The 14,604-nt window shown below is 43.1% G+C and overlaps 1 protein-coding gene across 1 annotated transcript in view; it reads right to left on the reverse strand.

The window, feature by feature from the left end:
* Positions 1-392: 392 nt before the first annotated feature.
* Positions 393-14,604, reverse strand: part of TMTC2 (transmembrane O-mannosyltransferase targeting cadherins 2) — a 305,129-nt gene continuing 290,917 nt past the window's right edge. The window contains exon 12 of the mRNA XM_033952959.1: positions 393-894. Within this exon, the coding sequence (XP_033808850.1) occupies positions 715-894 (180 nt within the window). The 3' untranslated portion in view covers positions 393-714. The remainder of the gene's footprint in view (positions 895-14,604) is intronic.

Here is a 14,604-nt window from a genome sequence, read left to right on the forward strand (position 1 = left end):
ATCTCACATTGGTTAAATTTTCAGCAAATTATTCCAGCTACTATTAATTATTTTGCTCCCCAAGTTATTCCCTTAGCATATGCTACCCTGTCACCTGTACAGCACTTAGAGCAGGGATGTCAAAGTCCCTCCTCGAGAGCCGCAATCCAGTCGGGTTTTCAGGATTTCCCCAATGAATATGCATGAGATCTATTTGCATGCACCACTTTCATTGTATGCTAATAGATCTCATGCATATTCATTGGGGAAATCCTGAAAACCTGACTGGATTGTGGTCCTCAAGGATGGACTTTGACACCCCTGGCTTAGAGGCTTGATATTACATAGACACACACAAGGGTCATGGTAAGGACCAATGACTCAAGAATGTGGCAAAAATCTGTTTTAAGTGCTTTTTTTTTTTTAGGGTGACACTGCTAGTGTTTTCAAATCCTGGATAAGCCCCTCAAATGCCTTTTCTAAATTTACCTTATTTTTTGGGGGGGAGAGGGGATGATGGTGGTAGTAGAAGGCATCAGAATCAAAACATTACTCACTGTCTGCCTCCCCCTCTCCACCCCCACCAAGGAAACCTACTAGCAGCAACAAAGGCCACAGACAGGTGCAACCAAGTCCAACTAAAGCCACATGTGCTCAGCTCTGAGCCAGCTCTGTTTTGCTGTTTTGAGCTGCTAGTCCAATGTCCCCCTCCCCCCTCCTTCCAGGATTCAAGCGTCATGTTTTGGATGTCTTTAATCCTTGCTTTTCCATGATATTCCAAAGTTTGCGAAGGTTGGATTGTGTAATGGCATCGTCGGGTTTCAGATGGAGAGCTCGAAGGTAGTTGGCTTCAGCCTCTACAAGCTTGCCGTTGAGATGAAGAATAGCTCCAAGGTTCATCAGGGCAGCGGGGTACTGAAACAAGAGAAAGGAGACATGAAGATTTCCAGCTTCTCATTTTATCATCATCGCATGTATATCACTCCCTCCTATTTGCAAATAGGTTTATGGAAATAATGCAGCTAGTTCACCAAATGGAGAGGCAAAACCTAAAAAATATATACAGTAAACCCCCACAAATTCACGGTTCGCAAATCGCGGACTCAGTATTTTGCGGTATTTTCCGACCACCTCTTCCTGGTACTAAAGTCATGGTTACACCAATCAGGAGCTGCTTTGACACACTATCTGGCGTATCAAAGCAGCTCTTGATTGGTGTAACCATGACTTTAGTACCAGGAAGAGGCAGTCGGAAAATGTGTCCGGTTTTGTAAGTACAATTTAAGCACCCGCCGGCACCCTAGCTGCCCTCTCCTGCCTTCGATCAGCTGAAAAACTGTTACCGTGGTTTTTCAAAATTCACGGGTGTTTCTGGAACAGAACCCCCAAAAATTTCGGGGGAGTACTGTATATATTTAAAGAAAATGCTGCCCATTAGGCAAGAGAAATCTTTACAGAGAACATGCAGCCCTCAGAAAAGTATACTGTATATAATTAGCACACTAGAAAATGGCTCCAAATTTATTTTTTACTCGCATTTAATATATTTATTACCTGCATTATCCACTAGTTCTAAGTGGGGTACAATAAAAAAACACACAATAAAATAAAGCACAAAGTAAATAAGCCTAAAAACCGCGCCCAGGCCCACCCATCCCCGCCCCATCATGCCCCCAGGCCCGCCCTATCACCTCCTGCATGAAGGAAAGCTTTTCAAAACCCGGACAAAGTGGCGGGTTTTAAAAAGCCATCCAGATCCCCGGTCATGTCCTCAAAAGGAGGACGTGTCCTAAAAATCCGACTGGCCTGGTGGTCCTCCAGGACAGGGTTGGGAACCACTGGTCTAAATCACTGTGATGTCATTAACAGTAAGTATGCATATCTCTTTTTTTTTTTTTTTTCCAATTAATGGTAGTTTTACAGTGCATACATTTTTGAACATGCAAAAAATCTGCTGGGTGGTCATGTTAAAAAGTATGTAATTTTGCCATGTTTAAAGATAATCTCATTCCACTTAGCGTATAAATGTAGATCGTAACAAATCAAGTTGTACATTTTCATGCTGAAATTCCTTGCAGTTGCTGAGATAACAGCAAAATCCTCTAGAGCAAGGGTGCCCAAAAGGTCGATCGCGATCGACTAGTAGATCGCAAAGGATGGGCTCCGCGATATTTGCGTTCCCTTTGCGATCTGTTCTCCCTATGTCCCTGACACCAGGCGTGTACAAGCGCCGGGCCCACAGCTTCCCCCCCCCACCCCCCGATGTCTGACCCAGAACTTCCTCTCCAACGTCAGAATTGATGTCGGGAGGGAAGGCTTGTTGGCCAGGTGCTTGTACATGCCTGGCCTGGCATTGGGGAAGCAGGGAGAAATTGGTAGCAGTGGCTTGGGGGGAGAGAGAGAGAGAGAAACAAAGACAGACAGAAAGAAAGGGGGGGCAGGAAGAGAGAAAGACAGAAAGAGAGGACAGGGATAGAGAAAGAAAGGGGAGGAGTCAGGGAGAGAGCAGACAGAGATGTTGGTTGGGGAATGGAATGAGGTCTGAAGGAGAGGAAGCATGCAGGAGGCAGAAAAGCAGAAAGAAAGAAATATTGGATTTAGAGTCAGAAGAAGGAAGTGCAACCAGAGACTCATGAAATCGCCAGACAGCAAAGGTAGGAAATTGATTTTATTTTATTTTTTTTTATCATGTTTATTAAAGAGTCAACAAGAGAACAGGCATGGTGTAATATACAAGCAGGCACATAATGGTAGCCAAAAGAAGATTACATCGACCAACACTAAGAAACAGAAAACAGTAGTAGACTATAGGACCATCCATGAACAAGAACAGCCTGGCTCCCCCGTTGGCTCCAGAATTTTGTATAAGTGGAAGAGCATGGCCTACCTGCCCCAAAATGTGTCTGTTTTGAGAATTTATATCTGCTGTCTATATTTTGCACTATGGCCCCCTTTTACTACACCACAATCAGGGCAGGGTTAAGCAATAGGCCAAGCAGGCACAGATGTTGTGGAGCTCGGCACGGTTTACAAGAACTTAAAATATAGGAAGAGAAGGAAAAAAAAGGTTTACATGAACTTATATATAGAAGAGAAGAGTAAGGGGGGATAGAATTACATTTTAGTGAAAAGCCAGATTTTCAGTTGCTTGCGGAATAATTGGAGGCAGCCCAGGTTCCGCAGCGGGGTAGTAAGGTCGTTCCAAAGACCTGTGATTCTGAAGAGAAGGGATTTTCCCAGTTTGCCTACATAGCAAATACAGTGTAGAGAGGGGAAGGATAATTTATACCTTTGTGCGAGTCTGGTAGCGTCAGGACTCGAGGAGTTATAAGATAGTGGCATTAAGGGAGGAAGGATGCCGTGAATGATCCTAAAAGCCAGGCAGGAGCATTTGAAATGGATTCTGGAAATCACTGGGAGCCAGTGAAGTTTGGCTAGGAGTGGGGAGACATGGTCAGACTTGCATTTTGCAAAGATCAACTTGGCTGCAGTATTCTGGATTAGCTGGAGTCTTTGAAGACTTTTTTTTGATAGGCTTAAGTAGATGGCATTGCAGTAGTCTAATTTGGAGAGGATGATGGATTGGACAAGGACGCGAAATGTTGTTGGCGAAAATAGGATCTTACTTTCCTCAGCATGTGGAGGCTGAAAGAGCATGATTTAGCCAAGGAGTTGAGGTGGTCATTGAAGGAGAGAGAAGAATCGATAATGATGCCAAGGACCTTGTTTGAGAACTCAAGCTGCAGTGCAGTGCCTGAGGGTAGTGCGAAGAAGGTGGGCAGGTGTTCTAATTTTGGGCCGAGCCAGAGTAATTTTGTTTTTGATTCATTCAATTTCATCTGTACCGAGAAGGACCAGGAATGGAGTCTCATTATGCAAGCTGTAATTTTCTCATGGAGGTTGGTGAGGTTCTGGTCTGTCTCAAGGAGGACAAGGATGTCATCAGCGTATGTGTAGATTGTTTCAAGAGGGGATAATTGGAGGAATTTCAGGGAGGACATATAGATGTTAAAGAGAATAGGGGATAGGGATGATCCCTGAGGGACACCGCAAGATGGTGTCCAAGGAACGGATATGGTGCCATTTGTGTTGACAGTGTAGGAGCGAGAGTGTAGGAAGTTTGAGAACCACTTTAGGACAGTGGATTCAATTCCTATCTCGGAAAGTTTATAAAGTAGTATGTCGTTGGTGGACAACATCGAAAGCTGCAGAGAGATCGAATTGTAATAGGACAGCGAATTTGTTACAAAAATGTAGTTATTGCACCTTAGAAATTAAGGAAACTAGGAGGGATTTGGTGCTGAAGCTGGGTTTGAAGCCATATTGGTAGGGATGGAGGATGAAGTGACTTGCCCAGGGTCACAAGGAGCAGCACTGAGATTTGATCTCTCAACCTCTGTGTCCAGAGGCAGCAGCTCTACCAGTGAGCCACACCTTCGGTCTGTCCCAGTAAAGCAATTCTTATGTTCTTATGTGAGCTGAGTATAGGACAGTCAAGCCATTTGTAACATCACTGATGAGGCTGACTCTTAGGCATTGGTGGAATGAGGCATTATGACGTCACAATCTCAGCTCCGGAATGTTGCCATGCTTTGGGTTTCTGCCAGGTACATGTGACCGGGGTTGGCCACGGTTGGAAACAGGATACTGACTGGAGGATGAAGTGACCGGAGCAGCACTGGGATTTGATCTTACAACCTCTGGGTGCAGGAAAACTATTGTTTGTTTTAAAACAAACAGAGCTTAAATGAATGACAGTGTCTGCTTGAGAGGTAGTGGGAGTTGAAGGACAACACCACAAATTAAGGCAGTCGGCATTCTTTTTCTACACCCTTGAAATACCCCGGCAGACACTTAGCAAAATCTACACCAATAACACTCAACCATGGCTACTTAGTGACACAAAATAGATTTGTGGTTTATTGATCGCTGCAGCCCAACTTCACTAAAAACCTTCGTTAACCATTTACAATTTATAACATCGTCCCTAAACAAATCACACCGATATGAATGGAAATAATCAAAAAGGGTAACTAGGGCCATTTGTTATAGATGCCCAGCCTACAGTTACATCATGTCCTTTATGCATGTAGGCATGGGATACGGACTGCCAATCACCTCTTCAATGTCCTTCAGCTCCTTTGAGCGAGTTGCTGTCAGTCGCTCCCTTTTCCCTGTCAAGCCACATAAGCAACATAGACTGTTCTTTCTACTGGCTCAGCCCCATAGATGTTATAGATGGGGCTCAGCCCCATCTATAACAAATGGCCCTAGTTACCCTTTTTGATTATTTCCATTCATATCGGTGTGATTTGTTCAGGGACGATGTTATAAATTGTAAATGGTTAACGAATGTTTTTAGTGAAGTTGTGCTGCAGCGATCAATAAACCACAAATCTATTTTGTGTCACTAAGTAGCCATGGTTGAGTGTTATTGGTGTAGATTTTGCTAAGTGTCTGCCGGGGTATTTCAAGGGTGTAGAAAAAGAATGCCGACTGTAATCTGTATGATAAAATGCCCAGGTTTGCTCAAGTTCTTCCTCTGAATTCTCCTCACTTAGCCCTTTGCTTCAGCTCTGCCTAACCTAAATTGATGCAGATGTCTTGCAGTGGGAACTTACCACCACATTGAATTCTCCCAGCCCATCAACTACTCTCCAATCCCATCTTAAGATTCTCTGAACCTCTCTCCCCCATCTCCACCCCTCATTTTGTCCTATTAACCCCAGTCTTACGTCCACCAGCCCCTAATTTTCTTCTGCTTCCACCACCCCTTCCCTTCAACTATGTTAGACCAAGACTTGCCTATTTGTATCCCTGCTAACTTACTAAGGCAGCTGAGTCTCTGTTGATTTAAAACTAGAGTGAGTGAATGGCGGTGGCTGCAATTGAGGCCACATGAACTGGAAGAGGCCAGATGTGTACCATGATGCAGGAGTGAGAGATGAAGGCTCCAGGAGAAGTTGCATGATGTGGAGAAGACTAGCACTGCACTTTCCAGGAAATGAAGGCTGTTACACTTTCTTTTTTTTCCAGCTATGGAGCCTGGGGCTATGCTGCTTCAGATGCTGACGAGGCCTACTGGTGCTCTGGCTGACAGACTGACTGCTCAACATCTACTGCAGTCCTGATTCATCGTGCAACCTTTTCTTCCCTGGTCTGGCCAACAAGAACTACAGGAATGCATCCAGGACTTTGCAACTCGCAGCACCAAGAGAAGGGGGGGGGGATCAGTGAATAATTTAATATTGCAGGGTAGGTGTATATTGACTGTGCATGCTCACCCTGCCTGTGCACGGCAACTCCTTCTGCTATTATTTAGAAAAAAACTCATGGGATTTTTCTTTTAAAGATATCTAATCTAGCTCAGCTTTAGGATAAAGCAAAGAGTCTTACCTGTAGCAGGTGTTCTCCAAAGACAGCAGACATATTCTCACATGTGGGCAACGTCATCCATGGAACCCGGTATGGATGCTGCCAAGTGCACTGTTGCTTTAAATCTTTAGGTAGTGCCCATACTCCATGCATGCTGGTGCCTTCCTGACTGATGTTGGCTCACGGGACCATCAGTTCAGTAGCAAAGTTAAGAAGCCAACCAGGAGAGGTGGGCGGGTTGTGAAAATATGCCTGCTGTCTTTGGAGAGCAACTGCTACAGGTAAGTATCTTCGCTTTTTCTCTCAGATGTGGGACTCCCAAGATGACAGGATCATGTCTGGAAGAGGATAAAGATTTAATATACAGGAGCCTGCCAAAATACCACTGGGTTGGAAGGAAAGTTGGATTGGGCAGAGAATAGATTCTGCAGAAGTGTTTGCCCAAACCAACTGTTTCTTCTGGAGTTGTGTTCTAAACATTAGCGAGAGAAAGACGTTTGGACTGGAGACCAAGTAGCCACTTTACAGATTTCTTCAATAAATGCAGAGTGAAAATGAGCTACTGAGGCCACAATAGCCCGTAAATTGTGGGCTGTTACACGACCTTGTAGTTCTAACCCAGCCTGAGTATATGTGAAGGAGATAAAAGTCCACTAATCAAGTGGAGATGGTTCTCTTGGAAACAGCAGCTCCTAGATGATTAAGATCAGAGGCGGCAAAGAGCTGGGAGGACATTCTATGTGGCTTAGTCTGGTCCAGGTAGTATGCCAGAGCATGCTTAAGAGTCCAAGGTGTGAAGGGCTGCTTCGCCATGATGGGAATGTGGTTTTGGAAAGAATATAGGTAAAACTATGGCTGGTTGATGAGGTGAAATGCTGAGACCACTTTAGGGAGGAATTTTGAATGTGTTCGAAGGACCACCCTGTAGTGATAGAATCTGTATCGGGAGGATCTAACACAAGGGCTTGAAGTTCACTTGGCCATTGTGAGGGCTATGAGGCAAACTACCTTCCAAGAGAGACGTTTGAAAGAGCAAGATGTGGGCAGCTCAAAGCGAGATTTCATAAGAGCCCAGAGAACCACATTAAGATCCCAAGAACCTGGGTGGCAGGCCCCTCTTCACACATGGTTCAACCACCACCAAAAACCCTGCACAGTCCAGCAGCACTGCCTGAATCATGGGTAAGATTTCTAGGTAACTAAAGATGAATCAGTGACCTCTCTCTTTCATCTCAGAGGATACAATAAAATACAACTTCTTGTATCTCACAATTTTCAACATGGATTCAATGCGGCTCACAGTAAGAAAAAAAAAAAAAAATGTCACATTGATGATTCAGGATTCGGAGATAAGCGAATTTAACATTGACGTTTCAGGTTGGATGTCGCGACAGGCAAGGAAGGAGATGAAGATTGTGGAACAAAGTTTAGCAGCTATATGGGGGAAAGGTATGGCTTTAGCTGTTTCCTGAAGTGATTGCATGTGAAAGGCTGCCGCAGGTACGTAGGTAGACTGTTCCAGATGTGTGGTCCTAGGAACTCAAAAGGTGGAGTCAAACATCTTTTTCCAAACCACCATAAATCCGACCACCGTCATCGTTGGCTTTCATATACAACTATTGCAATGTCAGCTGCTAAAACTTTTACGATGTCCAAAAAAAAAAGTCAAGCCAGGGTAACAACGTGGAGTGTTATGGCACCTTATAATCAGAGAGCTGCCACCTACTGCGTCAGAAACTGGAAAGGGCAAAACCAGCTTCCCTTCCATTTCCTGAAGGAGACAGATGCTTTATATCAAGACAAGCTGACAGGCAGCTCTGCGAGGGTCATAAAAGGATGCCCTTAAGGTTCCAGTGAGAATTAAGCTCTTCATGCAAAGCTTTTTTTTTTTTTTTTTTCTCCCCCTTGTTGTTGTGCTCTGGTATTTCCTTAACTTTTTAGGAGATTGCAATCAAAGAAAGGTCAGGACCACAACATGACAAATGAAAAACAAAACAAAAAGCACGCTGTTATGTTGCCTAAGGTGTTGTATTTTGTTTCTTTTGGACGCTGTCAACTGTACTTACAAACCTCTTTGTTCTTTGGTTCTTTTTTTCATTCTCCTACATGATGCCGCCAAAGTTTTGTGGCGCAATGCTAACATTTTCCCCAATGATATTTTAAACATGCAATTCCAGGTCAATTTCCCTTTCTGATTTATTCGTCGCTTACAAGAGTCTCTGTTCAAACCCTGTTTTCCAAGCGCCAAAACAAATGCTTAAAAGAGGAAGGGGGGGGGAAATCTGTTCTTTTCCCTAAAGTAATTCTGGGATTTGGATTACTACAGGATTTCTACATCAGAAGTACGAGTTCATCAAAAGGACAGTTTCATGAATGCTTCTCCACTTCCACCCAGCATGTTATGAACTTTTCTACTTTACTTAGGAAACATCTAATAATTTAGTTTAACAATGGCTCCTTCAAAGCTAATTGATCCCCTGAACTTAATGAAGCATTTTAAAACATGTAAGTTCAGTATAATGTTGAAATGTTTTCCACTCATTAAGTGGTGGGAGGGTGGGGAGAGTTAATTTTCATTTGTATAGGTTAAAATGGGATTAACAAGCTACTATCTTATAGGCTCAAATTTTCACCTTTGATTTTCTCTTTCTTTCTCTTTTCCACTCCAGTTTTACCTAATCCTTTAAGCTACTTATTCCCATTTCTAGTTTTCCACACTCCATTGTTTGAAAACTTACTGTACATTGGCTCCCATTTCGTTACAGAGTTCAGTTTAAATGTGTTTGTGTTGTTTGTAAAATTAGTCATATATTGTTTATCTCTCTGATATAGAGAGTTGCGCAGGGACAGAAATCCCACCCATCCCCGCCAGGATCCTCTCCGTTCCCCCTGTCCCCGCAGGGATCCTTTCCATCCCCACCCGTCCCCGTCAGGATCCTTTCCATCCCCACCCGTCCCCGCCAGGATCCTCTCCGTCCCACCCATCCCCACAAGGAATTACCTCCATCCCCGCCCATCCCCATAAAAAGCAGCAATTACTTCTGACAGGATCATCAATTCCACAGTTTCTTTTGTGTTTGCACTGCTGTTTTCCTTGTGGAATCTCTTTGGTGGAACCCTTTTTTTGTTTTCTGTTCAGGTAATTAACTTATAAACCCCCTCTTTTACTAAGGCTGACGTGTCCATTATATTATATAGATGAACCCGGCTTCCAAAGCCTTCCATCCCCGTGGGAGTCCTGTTGGCTAGAGGGGGGTCCCCGTGGGAGTCCCGTGGACCAGAGGGGGTCCCCGTGGGAGTCCCGTGGGTTAGGGGGATTCCCGCGGGACCCACGGGATTCCCGTGATCCCCATTCCCATGCAGACCTCTACTCTGATACCCTTAACCTTAAACCAGGGCTGCCTAAGTCCGGTCCGCGAGATCTACTGGCAGGCCAGGTTTTCAGGATATCCACAATAAATATGCATGATAGAGATTGGCCTGCACTGCCTTCTTGGTATGCAAATCTCTCTCATATGCATATTCATTGTGGATATCCTGAAAACCTGGTCTGTCAGTAGATCTCGAGGACCGGAATTGGGCAGCCCTGCTTAAACTCTTCAAACATTTTTGGATTGTAGAACTATTCACACACATAAGTTATCTTTTTCTTTGGTCAAAGGTTCTTGATCAACCAGCAAAATTGATCAATCTTTTTCCTTCCTATTGACTGCACTATGGAATGATCTTCCTGTTTAGATACAATCACGTATTTCTTTTCAGGTTTTCCGTAAAATTTTAAAAACTGCAATGTTTCTTTAGAACGTAATTCCTAATGATCTATCTTTAAAATCAACATATCTTTATAAACATATTTTTATTGTAAACTGAGTCGAGCCCTATATCTTTAGGGATGATCCGGTCTATAAATCTAAGATTTGGATTTGATTTAATTTTCTTTCCTACACTGGTGTTGATCAGATGAGGTCCTTGTATTAAAGTGGCTTGGGTGCTCAAGAGAAAGCAGCAACCAAGTGCTATCCTAAGCGCATACTTTAATGTTGAGAATGATTAAATAATGCTACTATATTACCAAAGATGAATGTGTTTTCTAGCTTGTCTGGTTAGAGCCACGGCCTCGGCACCCTGAGATTGTGGGTTCAAATCCCACACTGCTCCTTTTGACCCTGGCAAGTCACTTAATTCCCCATTGCCCCAGGTACATTAGATAGAGTGTGAGCCTGCCAGGACAGATAGGGAAAAACACTTGAGTACTTGAAAGTACAGCACTTAAGTTATAAGTGGTATATAAATGCTATAAATAAAAAAATGCTATAAATAAATGTCTATATTAGCAGGCTCATAAGCACTCAATGCATTTGAAAAGCTACGAGTTTCTTTGCCCAAACTTTGCTGACATGATCCCTCTGTTACAGAGAAGTGATGGCGTTTATTTTTACATTTTAAGGAAAAAGAGATCACAAAAATGTGCTTCCTCCGAACAATACAGCAATGAAGTTTGTATAACGCAGAATAATTATATCCAATTTCTGCTGCATTTTGTCATGGCTGTTCTCATCTCCATCCAAACATTTCAAATGATTTAATTAATGCCTGGATATAGGCAGCAAATACTCAGGCGTATGTAACTTGATCACCTTACCCTTGCACTACAATTTAAGATGTTTACCTCAAGTAATAAGTGCAAGATGGCCGCTGGAACAAGTGCCAGCAAAACTGTATGAAAACAGAGCATTTCTATGTATGTACTGCCGAACAAGGCTAATTCCTCCTGCTCTAGAGGAGGTATCTCAGGTACTAAGAGCTCCTTTTACTAAGGTCCGGGTTCATAGACAAAACCGCCGAAGACAAAGGTGCGCGCCAACAACTGAGCGCAAGATGGAAGCGCGCGCCGAAGAAAAAGAGTGTTTTTAGGGGCTCCGACAGGGGGTTTTGTTGGGGAACCCCCTCCACTTTACTTAATACAGATCGCGGCGGCGTTGGGGGGGTTTGGGGGGTTGTAACCACCCTCATTATACTGGAAACTTAACTGTTTCCCTGTTTTTTAGGGAAAAAGTGAAGTTTTCAGTAAAATGTGGGGGGTTACAACCCCCCAAACCCTCCACAAGGCCCCCACAATACAGCGCGATCCCCACACCCCCCGGAGCCCTTTAAAACAGTCACTTTCTTCGGCGCGCGCCTCCACGTTGCGCTCAGTTGTCTGCACGCACCTTTGTCCCGGCGCGCTTTTGACCTGACACCAAGGTGCGCTAGTGTTTTTAGCACACGCAGAATTTTAGCATGCGCTAAACCCGCGCTACACTTCTAGAACACCCGCTCAATGCTGGTGTTAAGGTCTAGCGCGAGCGGCAATTTAGCGCACGTTATTCCGCGCATTAAAGCCCTAACGCACCTTTGTAATAGGAGCCCTATATTTAAAAAAGTTTTTAAAGAGTTAAGGGCCTGGCAAGCCTCTTCCAGCACAAATGTATAGCACTATAAATATTAAGAATAGGATACAGAGACCCTAATATATGTATTAACCAAACAAAATCTGGTATCAACAACCATCAAAAGTTATTCCTTACAGAGGAAAAAGATTCTCAGCAACCCAACAGACAATCCAAATGGATAACTGTCCATATAATATGTGTTCCATTGTCTTTCATCGATCCTAACCCCCCTCCCCCCCCACACACAACCTCTCTCACAAGGGCCAGAAGATCAACGTATAACAAATAATTACTTTTTTGTGCTTTTCTTCCAAAACATTTTTTTAATTATTTTCAATTTTACTCTGCTGTGGCCCCCAAAATTGATAGATGCAACATGCACTCTTAATTATTTATATGAATACGAATATGACACTTAACTTCAAATCAAAGATTTCTCTGCTTATAACCAAACAGGACTATTGTCTCCCCGATGAGACCCACCCTCAAACACCTTATATGCCCATGTTTCAGCAAAAAAACAAATACAAAATTAGCCAAACCGATAAATATAACTGTCAGGATAGAAGAGACTGCCCAGTTGTTCATGTAGAAAAGAGGCACAGGAGATGTCTTGAAACAACCGTAAGTTACATATGCTTTATTGATAACGAATGTCCCCCCCCAATTTTTTTTAAAAAAAATCATTCACATATAGTACAAGTAAAGTCCCAACAAGGATCCGTGTTTTGGGCGACTCCGCTGCCTTCCTCAGGGGACAACAAAAGACATTCTCTGAAAAAGGGCGCCAAAAAATTTTTGGTACGCTTGTTGATATCAATAAAGCATATGTAACTTAAGGTTGGTTCAAGACATCTCCTGTGCCTCTTTTGTGCTGTTCCGTTAGACTACGAGGCCTGGGACCTTCTTTTCTTCTTTCTTCATGTAGAAAATACCCAGATCACATTTAATGGACCACCAACTGTTCGTTTAAAAAGAGAACTTCACCAGGTAGGTAATATTCATCCATCTTATTAATAAAGAACCCAGGAACAAGAAACCAAATGGCTTGAGTGAACAAAAACCAAGTAGATATTCTGAAAAATAGCAAAGCATATGTCTGGGAGAGGCTGAAGAGACACAAAAATCTGGGAAGAAATGACCAATGACTCCCCCCCCTTCTTTCCCATAGTGAACCAAAAATAATAAAATGAAAGAATGAGGTAAGAAACATATAATAAACGTCACAAAAATTAGTCATAAAAATGTGAAAAGCACCTAACTGGACACTGAAAATTTTACAGAAAAAAAAAGAAAAATACATATTTTGCCTAAGAAATCAAAGCAAAGGTAGGACGTAATGAAGTCAATCTATGAATACAAAAAAATTAAGACTGAAAAAATGAAAATAAATAAAAGGGGAGAGAGACTGAAGGGTAAGAAAAGGAAAAGAGGGGAAAGTAAATGATATCCACTGGGTCTCCAATGTATGCATAACACATGTAAATTATTATAAATATCCCCTCGAGAGGTACATCCTGTAGGCAGTCAGCCGGCGCCAGCATCTCGTGGCATACCTCAAATCTCAGGAGGCACACAATTTGGGAGTCTTTTACCAAGGCGCGCTAGCCGATTTAGCGTGCGCTAAATGCTAACACGCTCATTATATTCTAGGGATGCATTAGCATGCGCTAAATCGGCTAACGTGCCTTAGGAAAAGACCCCCTTAAAGAACAAAGATTTTTCTCCTGATCAGTGTTTTGATTTAACCTCATTTTCCTTGTATCCCTTCCTCGTTTTCTCACCACTCAGCCAGATTTACTAAAGTGGGCTGCCACGTGAACACAACCTAGTGCACATTGGGGGGGTTTTTTACTAAGGCGCGCTAGCCGAAAATGCTAACGCGTCCATTATATTCTACAGACACATTTGCATTTAGCATGCGCTAAATCGGCTAGCATGCCTTAGTAAAAGGGTGACGGGTTAATTGTGCGCCAGACACCAGTGCGCCGACAATTCGGCGCAAGACAGAAGCGCATGGGGGAAAAAATAATTTTTAAAGATCTCCGACTGGGGGTTTGGGGTGGCAACCCCCCCACTTTATTGGTTAGTGTTTGCGTTGCCGTTGCGGGGGGGGGGTGTGAAACCCCCCACATTATAGAGAAAACAGAACTTTTCCCGAAAAAAATCAGAAAAGTTCTGTTTTCTCTATAATGGAGGTTTCCAACCTCCCTCCAACAGCAGCGCGAACACTAACCAATAAAGTGTGGGGTTGCCACCCCAAACCCCCCGTCGGAGCTCTTTAAAAATGACTTTTTCTCCCGTGAGCTGCTGTCTTGCACCGAATTGATGGCGCTGGATTTTCGGCGCGCTGGCGTCTTGCGCGCCACTGACTATAAACCTAGTAAAAGACACCCCCCCTTTGTGATACACTGGTATATTCTGTGTTCCTCTGATGTTTTCTCCCTTACAGCCCAATACCTTCTGCTCTTAGGGGGTCTTTTACTAAGGCATGCTAGCTGATTTAGCTAAATGCTAACACGCCCATTATATTCTATGGACGCATTAGCATTTAGCGCGCCTTAGTAAAAGACCCCCATTATTTGATTTTGATACAGGACTCATGCAAGTAAGTTTAATCCATAACCTACAAATCCTGCTCCCTTTTTTGATTTAGTACATTTTCATGATCATGAAATGTTGATATATTTATTTCTACATCTAAGATGGAGACGATGGCCAGAATAATTCTTAAAACCTGGGAGAAGACAAGCTGAAGCTCATCATTTATCAACAAAGGTCATTTATCAACAAAAACCTATCTTAATATAATCCTAAA

The sequence above is a fragment of the Geotrypetes seraphini genome, chromosome 7 (assembly GCF_902459505.1).
Source record: "Geotrypetes seraphini chromosome 7, aGeoSer1.1, whole genome shotgun sequence".
NCBI lineage: Eukaryota > Metazoa > Chordata > Amphibia > Gymnophiona > Dermophiidae > Geotrypetes > Geotrypetes seraphini.